The following is a 14,436-nucleotide window of genomic DNA, read 5'->3' as shown; positions in this document are numbered from 1 at the left end:
GTTTACATGTGCAATACTTGTACAAACATTTGATATAGTCCTGTATAAAAGAAATAAAAGAAAATCATTAATGAATTTGCATGGAAATAATAAAGATATCACTTTGAAATCTGTGATTTTTATCATTCACAAAAACATCTGAAATGGCTATTAGTCAAATGATTTTTATTAAAGAAAAAATGAGAAAACTGCTTTGAAATAGTCACTTCAAAGTTTTTATTAGATACAAATCATGATCCATACATCTGTACAGTAGTTACATAATAGTTATAAATAGGCCAAAGTTAGGCCACACCATATATTTTTTTTCAAAAGGTAAATGTACATTTATTGACTAAAGGTGTACTAATAATTTTAAAGATTCTTAAAGTTGATATGGCTTTTTCAAAACTTGGAATATGAAAAAGCTTTCTTTTTAAGGTATTGTGATTATTTGATTGTTTTTGCACCACAAAAAAATGATGCGCATTTGTTGAAAATCCGTTTTTACAGACATTGTAAGCGAGTGTTTTGGTATGCACTTTTGAAAATATATCCAGAATGCATTTCATTTCCGATATACTTGAGATATGTGTGAGTGCAATTCAAGTTAGATTTTCAGGATTATGGTTTATTGAGGCAGAAAAACATCTTATCTGAAAACATTTTGTTGTTTGTCAAAATGAACTAAAAGTAGGCTTAGTCAATGTAATTGCTTATACATGTATAAGTTTATAGATATTTAAATAGTTTTTTTTATAAAAATTCGTTAGAAACTTTTGTTTGTTTTTCCTTAAATAATTCTGCTAATATTTTGGAATTTCTTTCTTTCTTTTTTTTTCAATTTCTGTTTTTACTTTTGTCTGCTTCACAGCTTTGATGTCTTTGAAAACAGTTTATCACAAAGTTTTTAAAAATCTATTGCTTTTTATATAACAGTACCTGATTTAGATTTCTTTTTGTTTGAAATATATTTTAAATTTTACAATAATTCATAAAAACAATGATCAAACAATATGGTTAATTTTTTTTTTATCTCTGCTATTAAACTAAAATAGTAAAGGATTATAATAAAAAATATTTCAAACCTTATAAATTTTCTTATTTGCAAATGTGTAAATTATAATTTGCATGAAGAAAAATTATCATAGAAGAGATTACAAACATGTGTAAATTACACATATATTCAAAGTCAATAAGATAAATAAATTTTGAACAGATTTTATTAACCTTGAGTTTTTAAAATTTCAAAACTATTACCTGTCAGAAATGACTGACTGGATTTTATTCATTCATATTTTAGGTTTGCACCCCCGCAAATTAGGTTGTCACACTGTTTACAATTGTAAAATACCATTTATTGAAATTCTTTTCAGCATATTTGATGCATGTCAATGCAGTTTGAAAAGAATAAAGGGAAGATTTTATAGAATAATAAAAAAAAATTCTGAAGGTGTGATCTGTAGGAGTAACTTATTGTTTAAGCTAAGTAATGTGTAGGATTTAGTTTTTATCAATCATATTTTTTACAATTTATTTTTTGGGAATGTTAATCAGTATGATTATTACATCATTATTTAGATTTTTTTTTAAATCTTTAAATAGAAGTTAAGAACATTTGAACTAAAAAAAATAAGATTTTATTTAAAGGTACCCTCATGTATTTAGCTTATTTCAAGATACTGGTTATATTTAGATATTTATATAGCAATGATTTTCCTATTTGTTATTTTAAATAATTATGCATCTAAGAATGTTTTGAAATATTTAATTTATTTGAAAAATGTGTTATTTTTTAAAACTCAGATTTAACATATATGTTAAAACGGAAATAATGAAATTTCAAAAATTTTCAATTTTCAATAGTTGTACACAATGACTAATGTTTGATTTATTTGAACTTTTCATTAGTATTCATTCAGATTGTAAAGTTTTACTATCATCGTGTAAACATATTAAAAGAAAGTTGACACAATCAACAGTTGATATTCTCCGGAGGACATAATAATCACTTTAGCTCCTTAAATTAATAAGATGTCAAAGGAATATGGGATGTACATGTACCGAATGACACCATTAATCGTACCTAGTACCGAATTCGTATATAATTTATCATACCCTGTTATTTTGTCCTGTTTTATAGTTTAAGGATTTGAAGTCATTTCCTGGTTTCTAATTTTACAACCTTTTTCAAATTTTATTGTCAAATTTCCCAAATTGTGTTTATTTTTATATGATTATTTATTATTTGATTTGAAATATAATCTGCTCCACATGAAGATTACTTGCAATTTTGTACAATGCTTAGTTTTTATAGGTAAAATACATTATTACTGATAAACTATTTATTGCATATAGACAGGTCATAGATATTAGTAATAAATTTTTTGAAATGTAAAAATTTTATAACAAAGGAAGAGAAGAAATTTGAAATATGATTGTTTTTCATTTTAACAAGTGTTGTGTGAAATATGATATAAGGAATTATATAAATTGTGCAGTGCTTTGTGCAAAATCTTTGTTGGGGATTTTCATTTTTTTGGAACTTCAGCATGCAAACAAAAAAGCCTTAGAAAATCTTTCATTGCATATAATCATTATTATGCCCCTGTAACCTATGATAATAGGACTGCATTATGCTTTCTCGTCTGTGTGTCTGTCTGTCTAGCTTAAATGGCTTCCTGTTTAATATTTTTATTTAAAAAAAAAAAAATATATCTCAGTTGTTTCTGCATAATATCCTACTATAATCTATATAATACATTTTTATTTGTCTATACTGCTGAAATTCATAGTCAGCAAAATTAGTAAATTTGTGTACACAAAGAAATGAATCATCATTGATTATTTTTGATAGATAATAAGTATAAAATTGACCATTATATTGATATAAATTTACATAAATAAATTGAAATTGATAGAGTTATGTAGTGCCTTGAGTTGTTGTACAATAGCTTGAAGTTTACACTGAAAACCACAAATATTACAGGTATTCCTTTAAAGGACAAGTTTAAAATACCGTAATTACCATGAATATAACCTTGAAGAGATAAATAAAAATTTGAATTATTGAACTATTCATTGAAGATTTGAAGCTTGTCACATATTTAGCAGAAGTACATTTTCCTTATTTCTATTATATTAACTTTGCCTTTTTTTTCATGAAACACTAAATAAAAAATTTCATGGAATCAAATGTTATGTTTATAAATGGGAAAAAAAAGTGAACACCAAATTTTAAAAGTTAAGGCAAAAAGACCAGATGTTTTTTAATTATTTATTTCAATGTTTTTGGGAGGAATCTGATAAAAAAATATTAATATTTTGTATCAAACTCTGGTTTTACAAATTGTAGAACTAAAAACTTTTTTTTAGAAACTGTAAGGTAAAAAATGGTGTGACATGAAGCAGATATTGTATTTATATGTCTCTGTGAAAGTATACATTTTATTGTTAAATACTTGAAAACATACAATTATCTTTTATGTGCTTGTGGTAAGCCAATTCTACTATATAAAAGTAACACTTTATATATATATAACTGGAGTCACTTTTCCACACTTCTAATATCTCTAGTCTATAATCATCTTTTATGGCATAAGTTAACCATGCTGAATTTAAATTCATAAAACTGTAGATGGCTATTTACATAAGTGTTTAAGTGACCAGATTGTATAATAATTCAACCCCTTTCTCTGTTCTGGTTTTAAAGTACGGGTGGGCTGTGGTTTATAATCAGGTGTCCCAGGACTTTCTTATCCTCTTAAAATGTGGTAGGTATAAGAGTTACTCATAAACTGTAGAAAATAAAGAGATAAAAAAAAAAAAAAAAATTTTAATTGAATTTTCTCTTAATTGCTTGTTACAGTACATTGTATAACTAAATGAAATTTGCATGATTGTATTTTTGAATATTTGAAAAAGAATTATATTGCTAAGTTCATCTTAAAAAGTGCACAGACAAAATATTCTGTCTAGTAAGCATTTTCACAAAAAGTGCTAACATAATCTAACCTGAAATGGGAAAAGTGGTTAACCGACATGTACAGTTAATCTTGGAATATCTCCAACCTTAACCACAACTTCATTAAACAAAACCATAATACCATAGCTTTTTTATTACAAGTTTGTTTTGTCTGCAGTTTTTTGTCTGCAGTTTTTAGTGGTTCCTTCATTTGATGTTGTTTGTTTGTTTACATTCTGTTTGTACATTTATTTCATAGGAATATTATATCATTTGATGTTGTTTGTTTTTTTACCTTCTGTGTGTAGTTTATCTCATAGGAATATTACATTGAACAAAATCATGATTTATATCTTTTATTGTGTCTGTATGTAAATCTTTAGTTTAAATAGTGAAAAAAACTATTTATTGATTTATAAAACAATGTTATAGTTGAGATAGAATTTTCTAAACTGATATAAGTTAATAACTTACTTTGGTTTCAAAGCATTGTATACAGAGTTCTCACGCTAAAACATGACGATTTTCAATTAGCAAAAAAAAAAAGGTTTTTTTAGAAAAGGAGTGAGATTTTTACAATAACAGAAGTTACAAAATTCAATGAAATTTGAATCATGTGGTTTATATATAATTCAACCAAAAAAGAGGTCATTGGAGAGAAAGAGTCAGTTCTTCTCAAATACACTGCATTGGGTTTACTATTTTTCCATGTAACCATCATTCAAATATATTTGACATATATGTTCTATTGTCTTTATGCTTCCTTAATTTTTTAATTTAAGTATATAATAAGCCAGTTGAATATATAGAATTTTTTTCTTTTTTCTTTCAGACAAGTCGTAGAAGTTCGCGTTCCAGTCCCGCTGAGACCAGTGGCAGTGAATGACCCTCGTAGAATGTTTCCATTGAAACACCGCCATTTGTACATTTTGTAAATACAGAGCTCAAAGAGAGAAGAATAATTTATTTTTATCAAAAGTTTGTTATATAAGTATTAATAAGACAAGACCAAGTTATAGCAAGTCTTTTGACATTGTAACGCAAATAATTATAAGAACAGTTTTCAGACATAGGTACAAATATATGTGTTATCAGTTTAAATATTTTTTCTGTAAAAACAAAATGATTATCTTTAGCACTAATGCTTCAAGTTATTTATGTAATTGGCTTCCGGAACTTTCAACTGAAGCAAGATTAGCACCATGTTTTTGATAAAAGTCATTCATATATTTGTAGTTATTAACATTATTTTGAATAAGGGATATTTTGGAAAAAGATTTTTTTTCATAAAAGAATGAAATAAAGAAATAGTGAAAATAACATTTTTTAACAATTTTGACTGTTATTTTTTTTAAAGAGTCAGTGTATTTCTAGAATATCTTAAATCTTAACATCAATGTATGTGTTTTAGCTTCACACTTACATGTATTTATGTGTGTTGACTGCACACTTAAATGTATTTATGTGTATTGACTTTACACCTACATGTGTTTATGTGTGTTGGCTTAACACTTACATGAATTTATTTTTATTGTCTTCACACTTACATGAATTTATGTGTGTTGACTTCACACTTACATGAATTTATGTGTGTTGGCTTCACACTTACATATTTTAATGAATGTTGGCTTCACACTTACATGTAATTATGTGTGTTGACTACACACTTACATGAATTTATGTGTGATGGCTTCACACTTACATGTATTTATGTGTGTTATCTTCACACTAACATGAAGTATGTGTGTTGAATTCACACTTACATGAATTTGTAACCGTTTAACCGTTTTACACTTATCTGTATTTATGGCTGAAAACTGTAAAAAAATTGTTGAGTTATTTGTTGTTATTCATTAGGTCAGATCTTTATTGATGACCTGAATGACTTCATAGATATATTATTGGAGTAATGTGAAATGGCACCAGGTACTTTTGTAAAGGTCTGGCTTTGATGTTCTGTGAAATCTTTTTCATTAAGTAAAAGAGTGTAGTAGGCCTCTTAATACAAGGCATTAAATGACTTTTGTTTTGTTACTTTTATCATTATATTACATTTGTATATAGACCATTATGCTTATAATTTGTTAGAATTATTCAAAAATGTCATTAACATAATTTAATGTGACTTTTTACTGTAAATTTCTATAATGACGACTACTTTACTTGTGATGTAATAAATGTAGTTGTAGAAAAATATTGCTAATTTATAAATCTTAACAAAAATCTTTTGAAAGTTCATTTTAAAGAGATATTTTCCTCATCATACAGTTCAGGAATACACGTAAATCACAATCTAAAAAATTGTTCCAATTATAAAAAAGTTTTAAAAAATAAGGAGTTCGGTTCCATAGATTTGGTTTAGAAAAATGGTGATCCTTTTTAAAGCATGAACCATTTGTGTTTTTTCCAATTTTATTAAAAAAATTATTAGTTTTACATTTTGAAATGAGTTTTTAATATGCTGCTAGACTTGATCAATTGCAGTTGTTTTACATTCAACTTCAGAATTGGTGCACTGAACATTTTTTTTTCCATAAAGGGGAGACAATTCATCATATTTCTATTTTTTTTGTCATTTTTCTCTTTCAGACTTTTGATAATTTCAATAAAATATAATGTCATATTATAGAAGTTATAAACCCTCCCACATGCATTAACTTTTTTGGTAATATAAGAAAATCTTCAATTTTTATGCGCTATAAATATTAAAAATTTGTGACAATTTTATCATCAAATTTTCATATTTTGTATATAATTTCATGGTATGAAATTTCATATTTACTCCAAATTATTTTTTTATTTAAAAATGTTTATTTTCTTCTTGTGTTATGATCGTTTACCAATATCGAATAACCTAACATTTTTTGAAAGACAAGGTATTGTTACATTTTCCATGTTTTTATAGTGTAATAAACCTTGACCTTATAAAACCATTAATGATTTGGGAAATCAAACTTCAAATACCATTTTCAACTTTCGGCATGAAATTGTGTAAAAGTGAGAAAAAAAAAATATCTTCCAATTGGAATTTTACCATTTATTGCATCAATATTTTTTGTTCTTTCTGTTGTAATTGAAACATTTTATTTTATCAACCGTAGATGTTAAATAATTTATTTTATTTCATATTGCTATATTTTTTTCAAGTTAGGCTCACATTATTACTTTGGGATGACTTTAATCATTTAAAAGATAATTCAGCATTATTTGTCTAAATAAGGATGCATGTTTATTGCAAAGGTTATGTAAACATTCTAGTCAATTTTGTTGTTATTTGTTTTATTTATTGACCTTGTTGGTCAAATTGCATTATTTCATTTAAAGACGGTGTACATGTAGGTTCATTTTCATGATTACAAAAAATCCTATAAACATATCAGAATTTGATCTGTTTAAAACATGTATCATTATAATTTGTATTATCAAGTTTTGTTTTATTTTATTTTTGGTATTTTGATTTACACCTTTGTAAGAATATTGTTGAGTTTATTTTTCTAGTCCTTTTTTTTATAATGTTTTATTGCTTCATTTATAGAAGATTTCAATGAATTGTATGATAGACAAATTGGACTAACGCAGTAAAATTCAGAAATGATCTGTTAAGAATTATTATGAAAACTGTCTTCTGTTCATGTAACATTTTTAACCATTAAATTGTTAGGCATTTTTAATTCCCTATTTCACATTTTTTAACATTTTTTTATACAACAATATACTATTTTCTTACATACCGAATTTTGACTCCAGACATTCTAATTTTAGACAGGTTACCTACTCTGTGGTTGAACGTTTTGGTACTGGGTCAAGTAAGAACAACTAAAGACATTTGGTATAATTTGGGCAAAAATTCAGTTTTATGTTTCCTATACAAGACAACATCAGGAAAAAGACAGTAAGGTTAAAGTCAAATTGACCAAGCAATTATTGGTTGGAAATTGTTGTTACAAAAATTAACTGTGTTTTTTAGCTAACTATCCATCGAAGTGTAAATTCAATTATATTTAGCTTGTTATTTGTGTGCTATACATTCCAGATATTTTGTTGTTTTGTTGTAAATATTTGAAAGAATTATATGGTGCATTGTTTAAATAAAAATGCTCAAGTGGACATATAACATGCATTCCTTATAGTTGATAAATAATTTTCTGATAAAAGATTCCAAGTTCAAGTGTCTCTAAATATTTTTGGGAGGGATGAGACTGAAAAAACATGTTTTGTAGGGCTTAAAAGTTAAATATCATAAGAATAAAGTTACTTAATCATAGCTTATTGAGTTGATAGTTGTTTTGTGAAATGTGCACATTGCAAAACAACCAAAACAATCAGAACATAAGATCTCAGGTGTCTCACCTCAATGACATTTTGATGTTTTGGTGCTATTCACATGCAGATGTGCTGATTCAGGATTTGATGTTAATAGAATTATGAATAAATCTGAGGACCTTATTTTGAATCAAAGTTTGCCCTAATTTTTCCTTTGATATATTTTCATTTTTTTTTTAAAGAGGGAAATCAGACTTTCGAGTACGGTTTTCGTACTCGGTACTCAGCCTTGAAAATCAACCAACCTAATCCCTTGCTTTTGTGTTTCAAGCACAAACATTGTACTCTGAATATAAAAGTTTTATGGCTGAGAGCAGGTATGTTCCAGTCTATCCACACCTGCATGCACAAATAAACCATATTAGACTTTCTAACTTGATTTTAAAAGCACATGTATATGTTTTTTTAATATTGGTGCTGACAGAATTATTTCATTTGTGTTTACCGGTGATGAATTTCCTGGGAGTTAAAAATATAAAATTTTGTGACAGTAATATTCCTTTGTACATATTTATTGAATTTGTGTGTTTATAAACTATTTAAATGTGCATATTTTGGTGTCAATCTTAAATCATCTTAATACAATTAGGGATTTAATCAATTCAGTAGTTTTATTCAAGTTTGTGTTGTGGCACTCTACCTTTTTAAGTGAAAATACTCCGCTTGGAAAAACATATTTTAAAATTGATGATTTCCAATTATTAAACATGATCAAACTATTTTTAGACACAGAGCAACAGTAACTTGTAGTTATTTTAAGTCAAATGAGGGCTGAATTTGTTTGATATGCAAGCTGCTACAAATGTACTACTAAGTACTTGAGCGATTCTGAACGGAAAAAATTGAAATCTATGAAAATTGGTACTCCAAGATAAGGATGAATTTACAGTTGTTTTTTTTTAAATTATTTATTGGTTTACTGTTGGATTTTTATTGATTAAATGATTTGAAATATACTGTAGTCAGAAATTTATTCTCCTTTGAACCTGTATGTAAGGAGAGATAACTCCTACAGAAGGGAGATAATCAGATTATAATTCATTGTTGAAGTGGTTAATGAATTAATTATAGTCTCTGAATGATTAACTGAAGGAATACTACACATTGTAATGTTAAACTTATTAATTTTTAAACTTTGTAAAATTTGTATGTTTAGACGCCAAACAGCACAATTATACTTATGATCACAATAGTTTGTGTGCCTGAATGAATAAAATTATATTTTTTGAAAATAAGAGACTTTTGTAGTTCATTCTTCCCATTTTACACCTCACTTTGAGGAGCATACATGCTATAGATAACAATGATTGTTTTAAACAATATTGAAGTAGAGGACTTTTGATACCAAAATCACACAGTCACACAAACAGCACGGTCTTTTCTTTTTCATACCCAGACAAATTAGATTCTTCTTACAAATTTATTGTAAATTATTTATATAATTTGAGTATTTCTATCAAATTTTCTATCATTTATCAATTTTTCCTACCATCAATTATCTGGGTATATTGACACAGGACACTTTTAGGGCTCATGTAGGATAACACCTCTTGGGTCACAAGGTCATGTTAAAATATTGCCTCTAGTCACCATGCCTTTTTACACAAACTTGACAGGTTTATGCGAATATTTTAACCTGTAAGTAAGGTTACAGATCCTCTAAATGAGACCTCAGTTTGTACTTTCACTCACCAAATCCCAAGGTCACAGGTCATATAACATTCGACAATGTCGTAGCCACCAGTGTTTGTGGTGTATTTTTTGCATACCTGCTAACATTCACGAATTAGGCGGGTACTGCAAGATTTTGAAGTGCCTTCTCGAAATTGAAAAAAAATGCTATAAACTTCCTGTTTCCAGCAAAGGCATTATTGGAAGAATCAACAACGTATGAGTTTGTTATGATGTCAGTTTAAGAGGATTTACATCTAGTGGTAGGTCAATGATATTTGGTTTCAAAGGTGTAAATGCAATATAATAAGCCATAAAATTGTAATAATCCCATTCCTCTTGTCAAATCACATTGTCAGCATAGTATGGTTAATAACACTTCATGACAGAGCTATAAAGACTTACATGGTATCAGAAGAATAACATTTAATAAATGTTGAGTTACAAATACTGTCACTAAAAAAATGGCCAAAGTTCCATAACTCTTGCAAAAATGTCAAAATGTATGGTCAATAAAAAACAGTTTTGCACTAAGCATACTAGTTGTTCAGTCATATGGTTCCTGGGTAGTAGCTTTACAAGGTTTAATTATACTACAAAAAGGTCTGGGCCACATAAATCTGGCCAAATTTAATCCTCACATTGCAATGGCTGTAGAGTGGTCAACTACATATGATGCTTGGCATTACTACCAAGTTTTGAAGGATTATGAGAAACACTCCAAAAGGAGATCTTCACTAATTCTTACAGGTAGAAAGGCAGATGGACAAAGACTTTTATTGTGTCCCTTCTCTTATGTATGGTCATTGGCATAGGACAAAAAAATAAACTATTCATACTTTCAACAGTCAGTAAGAATGTTATAACAGTATATATCTCAACGGCTAAAATGCAAGTGCATCTTTTATATTTGCCAAACAATATTTAAATTTTTCGATGTTTAGGCTTTTACCTTAATTATGGATAAGTTATGCATTTGCCTTAAATTCTGCAACTTAAATGTAAAATTTTCAGATTATTTGTGATGTCAGAACTTGCATGTATCGATTCACATATTATAAACCACAAATCACTGAAATAAACCAGACGATATGAAATGTACAATCATGCACTGCTTTGAATACCAAGGTTACTACAGAACTTCTCCTACAACTTTCTAATGTTCTGCCTCAGGATAATTAAAATATAATTGCAGAAAATTGGCATCAGATTTCATCCATTTAAGGTTCTTTAAAGGGAAGATTATGTCATCCTCCAGGAAAAATGAAGATTCAAAACTCCTACTTCAAAGCACTGTTGAATAGAGTGCAATATTTATGTTCAACCAACAGCACAAGTGATAACATGACCATAAATAACTTTAAGGGAGCAACCATTTAACTTGAAGGAGGGGGGTATGGTTTTTGTCAGAGTCAGAAAAAAATATTTGTGAACATTTTTTTTTAGTTTTTCAACTCTATCAATCTAATTATTTTTGTTCAAAATTTCATGCTATAAGTTATAGAGAAAATTGGTTTTCAGAATATTGTTTTTTTTGTCGTCTGCTTGACCACAATATTTTATTTTCTTCATCAAGTTGGGGATCAGAATATATATACCTGGGGTTGAAGTCATAAAACTTTGCTCAGTTCTTGCAGCACAAAAATCATGCTCGAAACATGAAATCCAGCATTTTGATTGGTTGATTTTGGAGTATGAGTACACAAAAAAAATGACCTATATGGTTCACATTGCTGCTCATAACATGCCAAAGTGTGAAAAATCTCATAAAGCAGATCAACATGGTTAAGGAAAGATTTAGTTTAATTCTCTATTAAAATACATATATATTGGAATCTATTGCCAACCTTATAAGGAGAAACATATAACTAGAGGCTCTCAAGAGCCTGTATCGCTCACCTGACTCTACTTGGGTTTTTGAAATCATATAAAAAAAGATAAAATTTTGCTACAAAGTACCAACACTTGGTCAGCACCTCATTAGGAAAGGAACATTTATGCTATGTTTGGTTTCATTCAATTCAGTGGTTCTCTAGAAGAAGACTTTTGTATGCATTTCTCATAGGGTCCTATATTAAACTAAGCCCCCCGCTGGCAGCTATCTTGGATGATGGATCGGCTACAAAGTAACAACACTTGGTCAGAATCTTATCAGGGACATTCATGCTATGTTTGGTTTGATTCCATTAATGGTTCTCTAAAAGACGAAATTTATATGTATTTCCCATAGGGTCATAATGTTAAACTAAGTCCTCCCCACTGGCGGCCATCTTGGACGTTGGATTGGCGACAAAGTAACAACTCTTGGTCAGCATTTATTAGGAACACTCATGCTATGTTTGACTTCATTCCATTCAGTGGTTCTCTAAAAGAAGACATTTGTATGTATTTCATATTGGGTCCTTTGTTAAACTAAGTCCCCCGCTGGCGGCCATTTTGGATGATGGATCGGCTACAAAGTAACAACACTTGGGCAGTACCTCATAAGGAACATTCATGCTATGTTTGGTTTCATTCCATTCAGTGGTTCTCTAAAAGAAGTCATTTGTATGCATTTCCAATAGGGTCCTATGTTAAACTAAGTCCCATGCTGGCGGCCATCTTGGATGATGGATCGGCTACTACTAGTAAGTAACAACACTTGGTCAACACATCATAAGGAACATTGATGCCATGTTTGGTTTCATTCCATTCAGTGGTTCTCTAAAAGAAGTCATTTGTATGCATTTCCCATAAAGTCCTATGTTAAACTAAGTCTCTGGCTGGCGGCCATCTTGGATGATGGATCGGCTACAAAGTAACAACACTCGGTCAACACCTCATAAGGAACATTCATGCAATGCTTGGTTTCATTCCATTCAGTGGTTTTCTAGAAGAAGTTCAAAATGTAAAAGTTAAAGCCGACGACAACAGACGACGGATGACAAGTGACGACCTTCGGGCCAGGTGAGCTAAAAATAACATACAGTTGGTTCAATGAAAAAAAAATCAAATTTCAAAAAGATAAGTTTTATCCACAAATAAACATAACTGATCTTTGGTGTTTTTGTGGCAGTCTATGTTTTTTTTGCCGAGGAAGTTGGAATGTCCATGTAAATAAACACAAATGTATTGGTTATATAATCAACTTATTATTTCATAAGAAAAGAAATATCACTACAAAACCATATTATGTATTAGAAAATTATGTACAGTATCTTAAAATGTGTGTATATCACAGCTTTCATATATAAACCTTTTATAGCTGGCTATGCGGTTTGGGCCTTGTCATTGTTAAAGGCCTAAGGTGACCTATAGTTGTTAATGTCTGCATCATTTTGGTCTCTTGTGGATAGTTGTCTCATTGGCAATCATACCACATCTTCTTTTTTTTATACTTAGATGATTGTAGGTGTCAAGGTCATGCCTACTGACCACAACCATGTGTAACACATATTAGTTGTACTATTATTTGTTTTTTGTGGATATAGAAATATCAATCTGGCATGCACATAGAAGTTCCTGAGCTAAAAATATCTTTGTCACATGGTGAATCCTATTTTTGAAGTTTGTTGAAAATGATACAGTATCTTAAAACATGTGTATACCACAGCTTTCATTTATAAACCTTACATTGTAGGTGTTAACTTCATGACAACTGACCACAAACATTGTGTAGCACAATCTTTGTTCCGCTATTATTTGTATTCTGTGGACATAGAAATGTGAATCTGGCATGCACTATTTAGATGTTCTTGAGCTAAAAATATCATATTGTCATATGTTGATTCCTATTTTGGATGTTTGTGGAAAATAATATGGATTGAGAGGTTTTAAATATTGTAGGTCACAAATCAATAGTAAAACATGTATTTCAGAAGGTATTGAAAAGTGTGGGTAGTGGAAGTTCTACAAATCAACACAATATTGGAAATCTGCAAATCCTCTTTTACAGTTATTAAACAAGAAGGTCACCAGTGTACAGTGATAAATGGACAATCATATCCTCCTCTATTTCAATTAAACAATGTCAAAGTCAGTGTTTAAATCAGCACTTCTATGTTATTGTGAAATTATTTTCTTGCCCACACCTTTTTTTCAAACTATTTTTTCCTGTCCCCTTTCTGTTTATGGGTTGCTGCCTTTGAGAAAACACATGATGACCTTGATAATTAATAGACTCTTCAAATTCTTCAGTTCCAAAATTTATAGTTCTTGCTGTTCATTTTACTGTAAAGGTCAATGTGCCTTTTATTACCGGCACTTAGAATTAAATTTTCAAGTCATCTGTCATAGAAGCTGCAAGCACATTCAAATTAAAAAAAAAATATGAATGAAATAATTCAGACAACATGAAATATGCAACAGCTACATTAAAATACTAAGGTCACTGTAACAAATGTACTTCGTAGCTTTCCTACAAGTTTCTAAATATCTGCCTTTATATAAATTGAACCATACTTCCACGATTTAACATAATTGCAGAATCAGAATTCATCCATATTAGGTTCTTCAAAAGG

The 14,436-nt window shown here is 29.0% G+C and overlaps 1 protein-coding gene across 3 annotated transcripts in view; it reads left to right on the top strand.

The window, feature by feature from the left end:
* LOC139524189 (core-binding factor subunit beta-like) overlaps positions 1-9,498 on the top strand; it is a 40,583-nt gene extending 31,085 nt beyond the window's left edge. For all 3 annotated transcript variants that reach the window (XM_071318818.1, XM_071318817.1, XM_071318819.1), the window contains one exon: positions 4,776-9,498. In XM_071318818.1, the coding sequence (XP_071174919.1) occupies positions 4,776-4,829 (54 nt within the window). In that variant the 3' untranslated portion in view covers positions 4,830-9,498. The remainder of the gene's footprint in view (positions 1-4,775) is intronic.
* The last annotated feature ends 4,938 nt before the right edge of the window (positions 9,499-14,436 follow it).

This window comes from Mytilus edulis, chromosome 5, assembly GCF_963676685.1.
Source record: "Mytilus edulis chromosome 5, xbMytEdul2.2, whole genome shotgun sequence".
NCBI lineage: Eukaryota > Metazoa > Mollusca > Bivalvia > Mytilida > Mytilidae > Mytilus > Mytilus edulis.
Note: the sequence above shows the minus strand (reverse complement) of the source record. Positions and strands in the feature narration are given on the sequence as shown.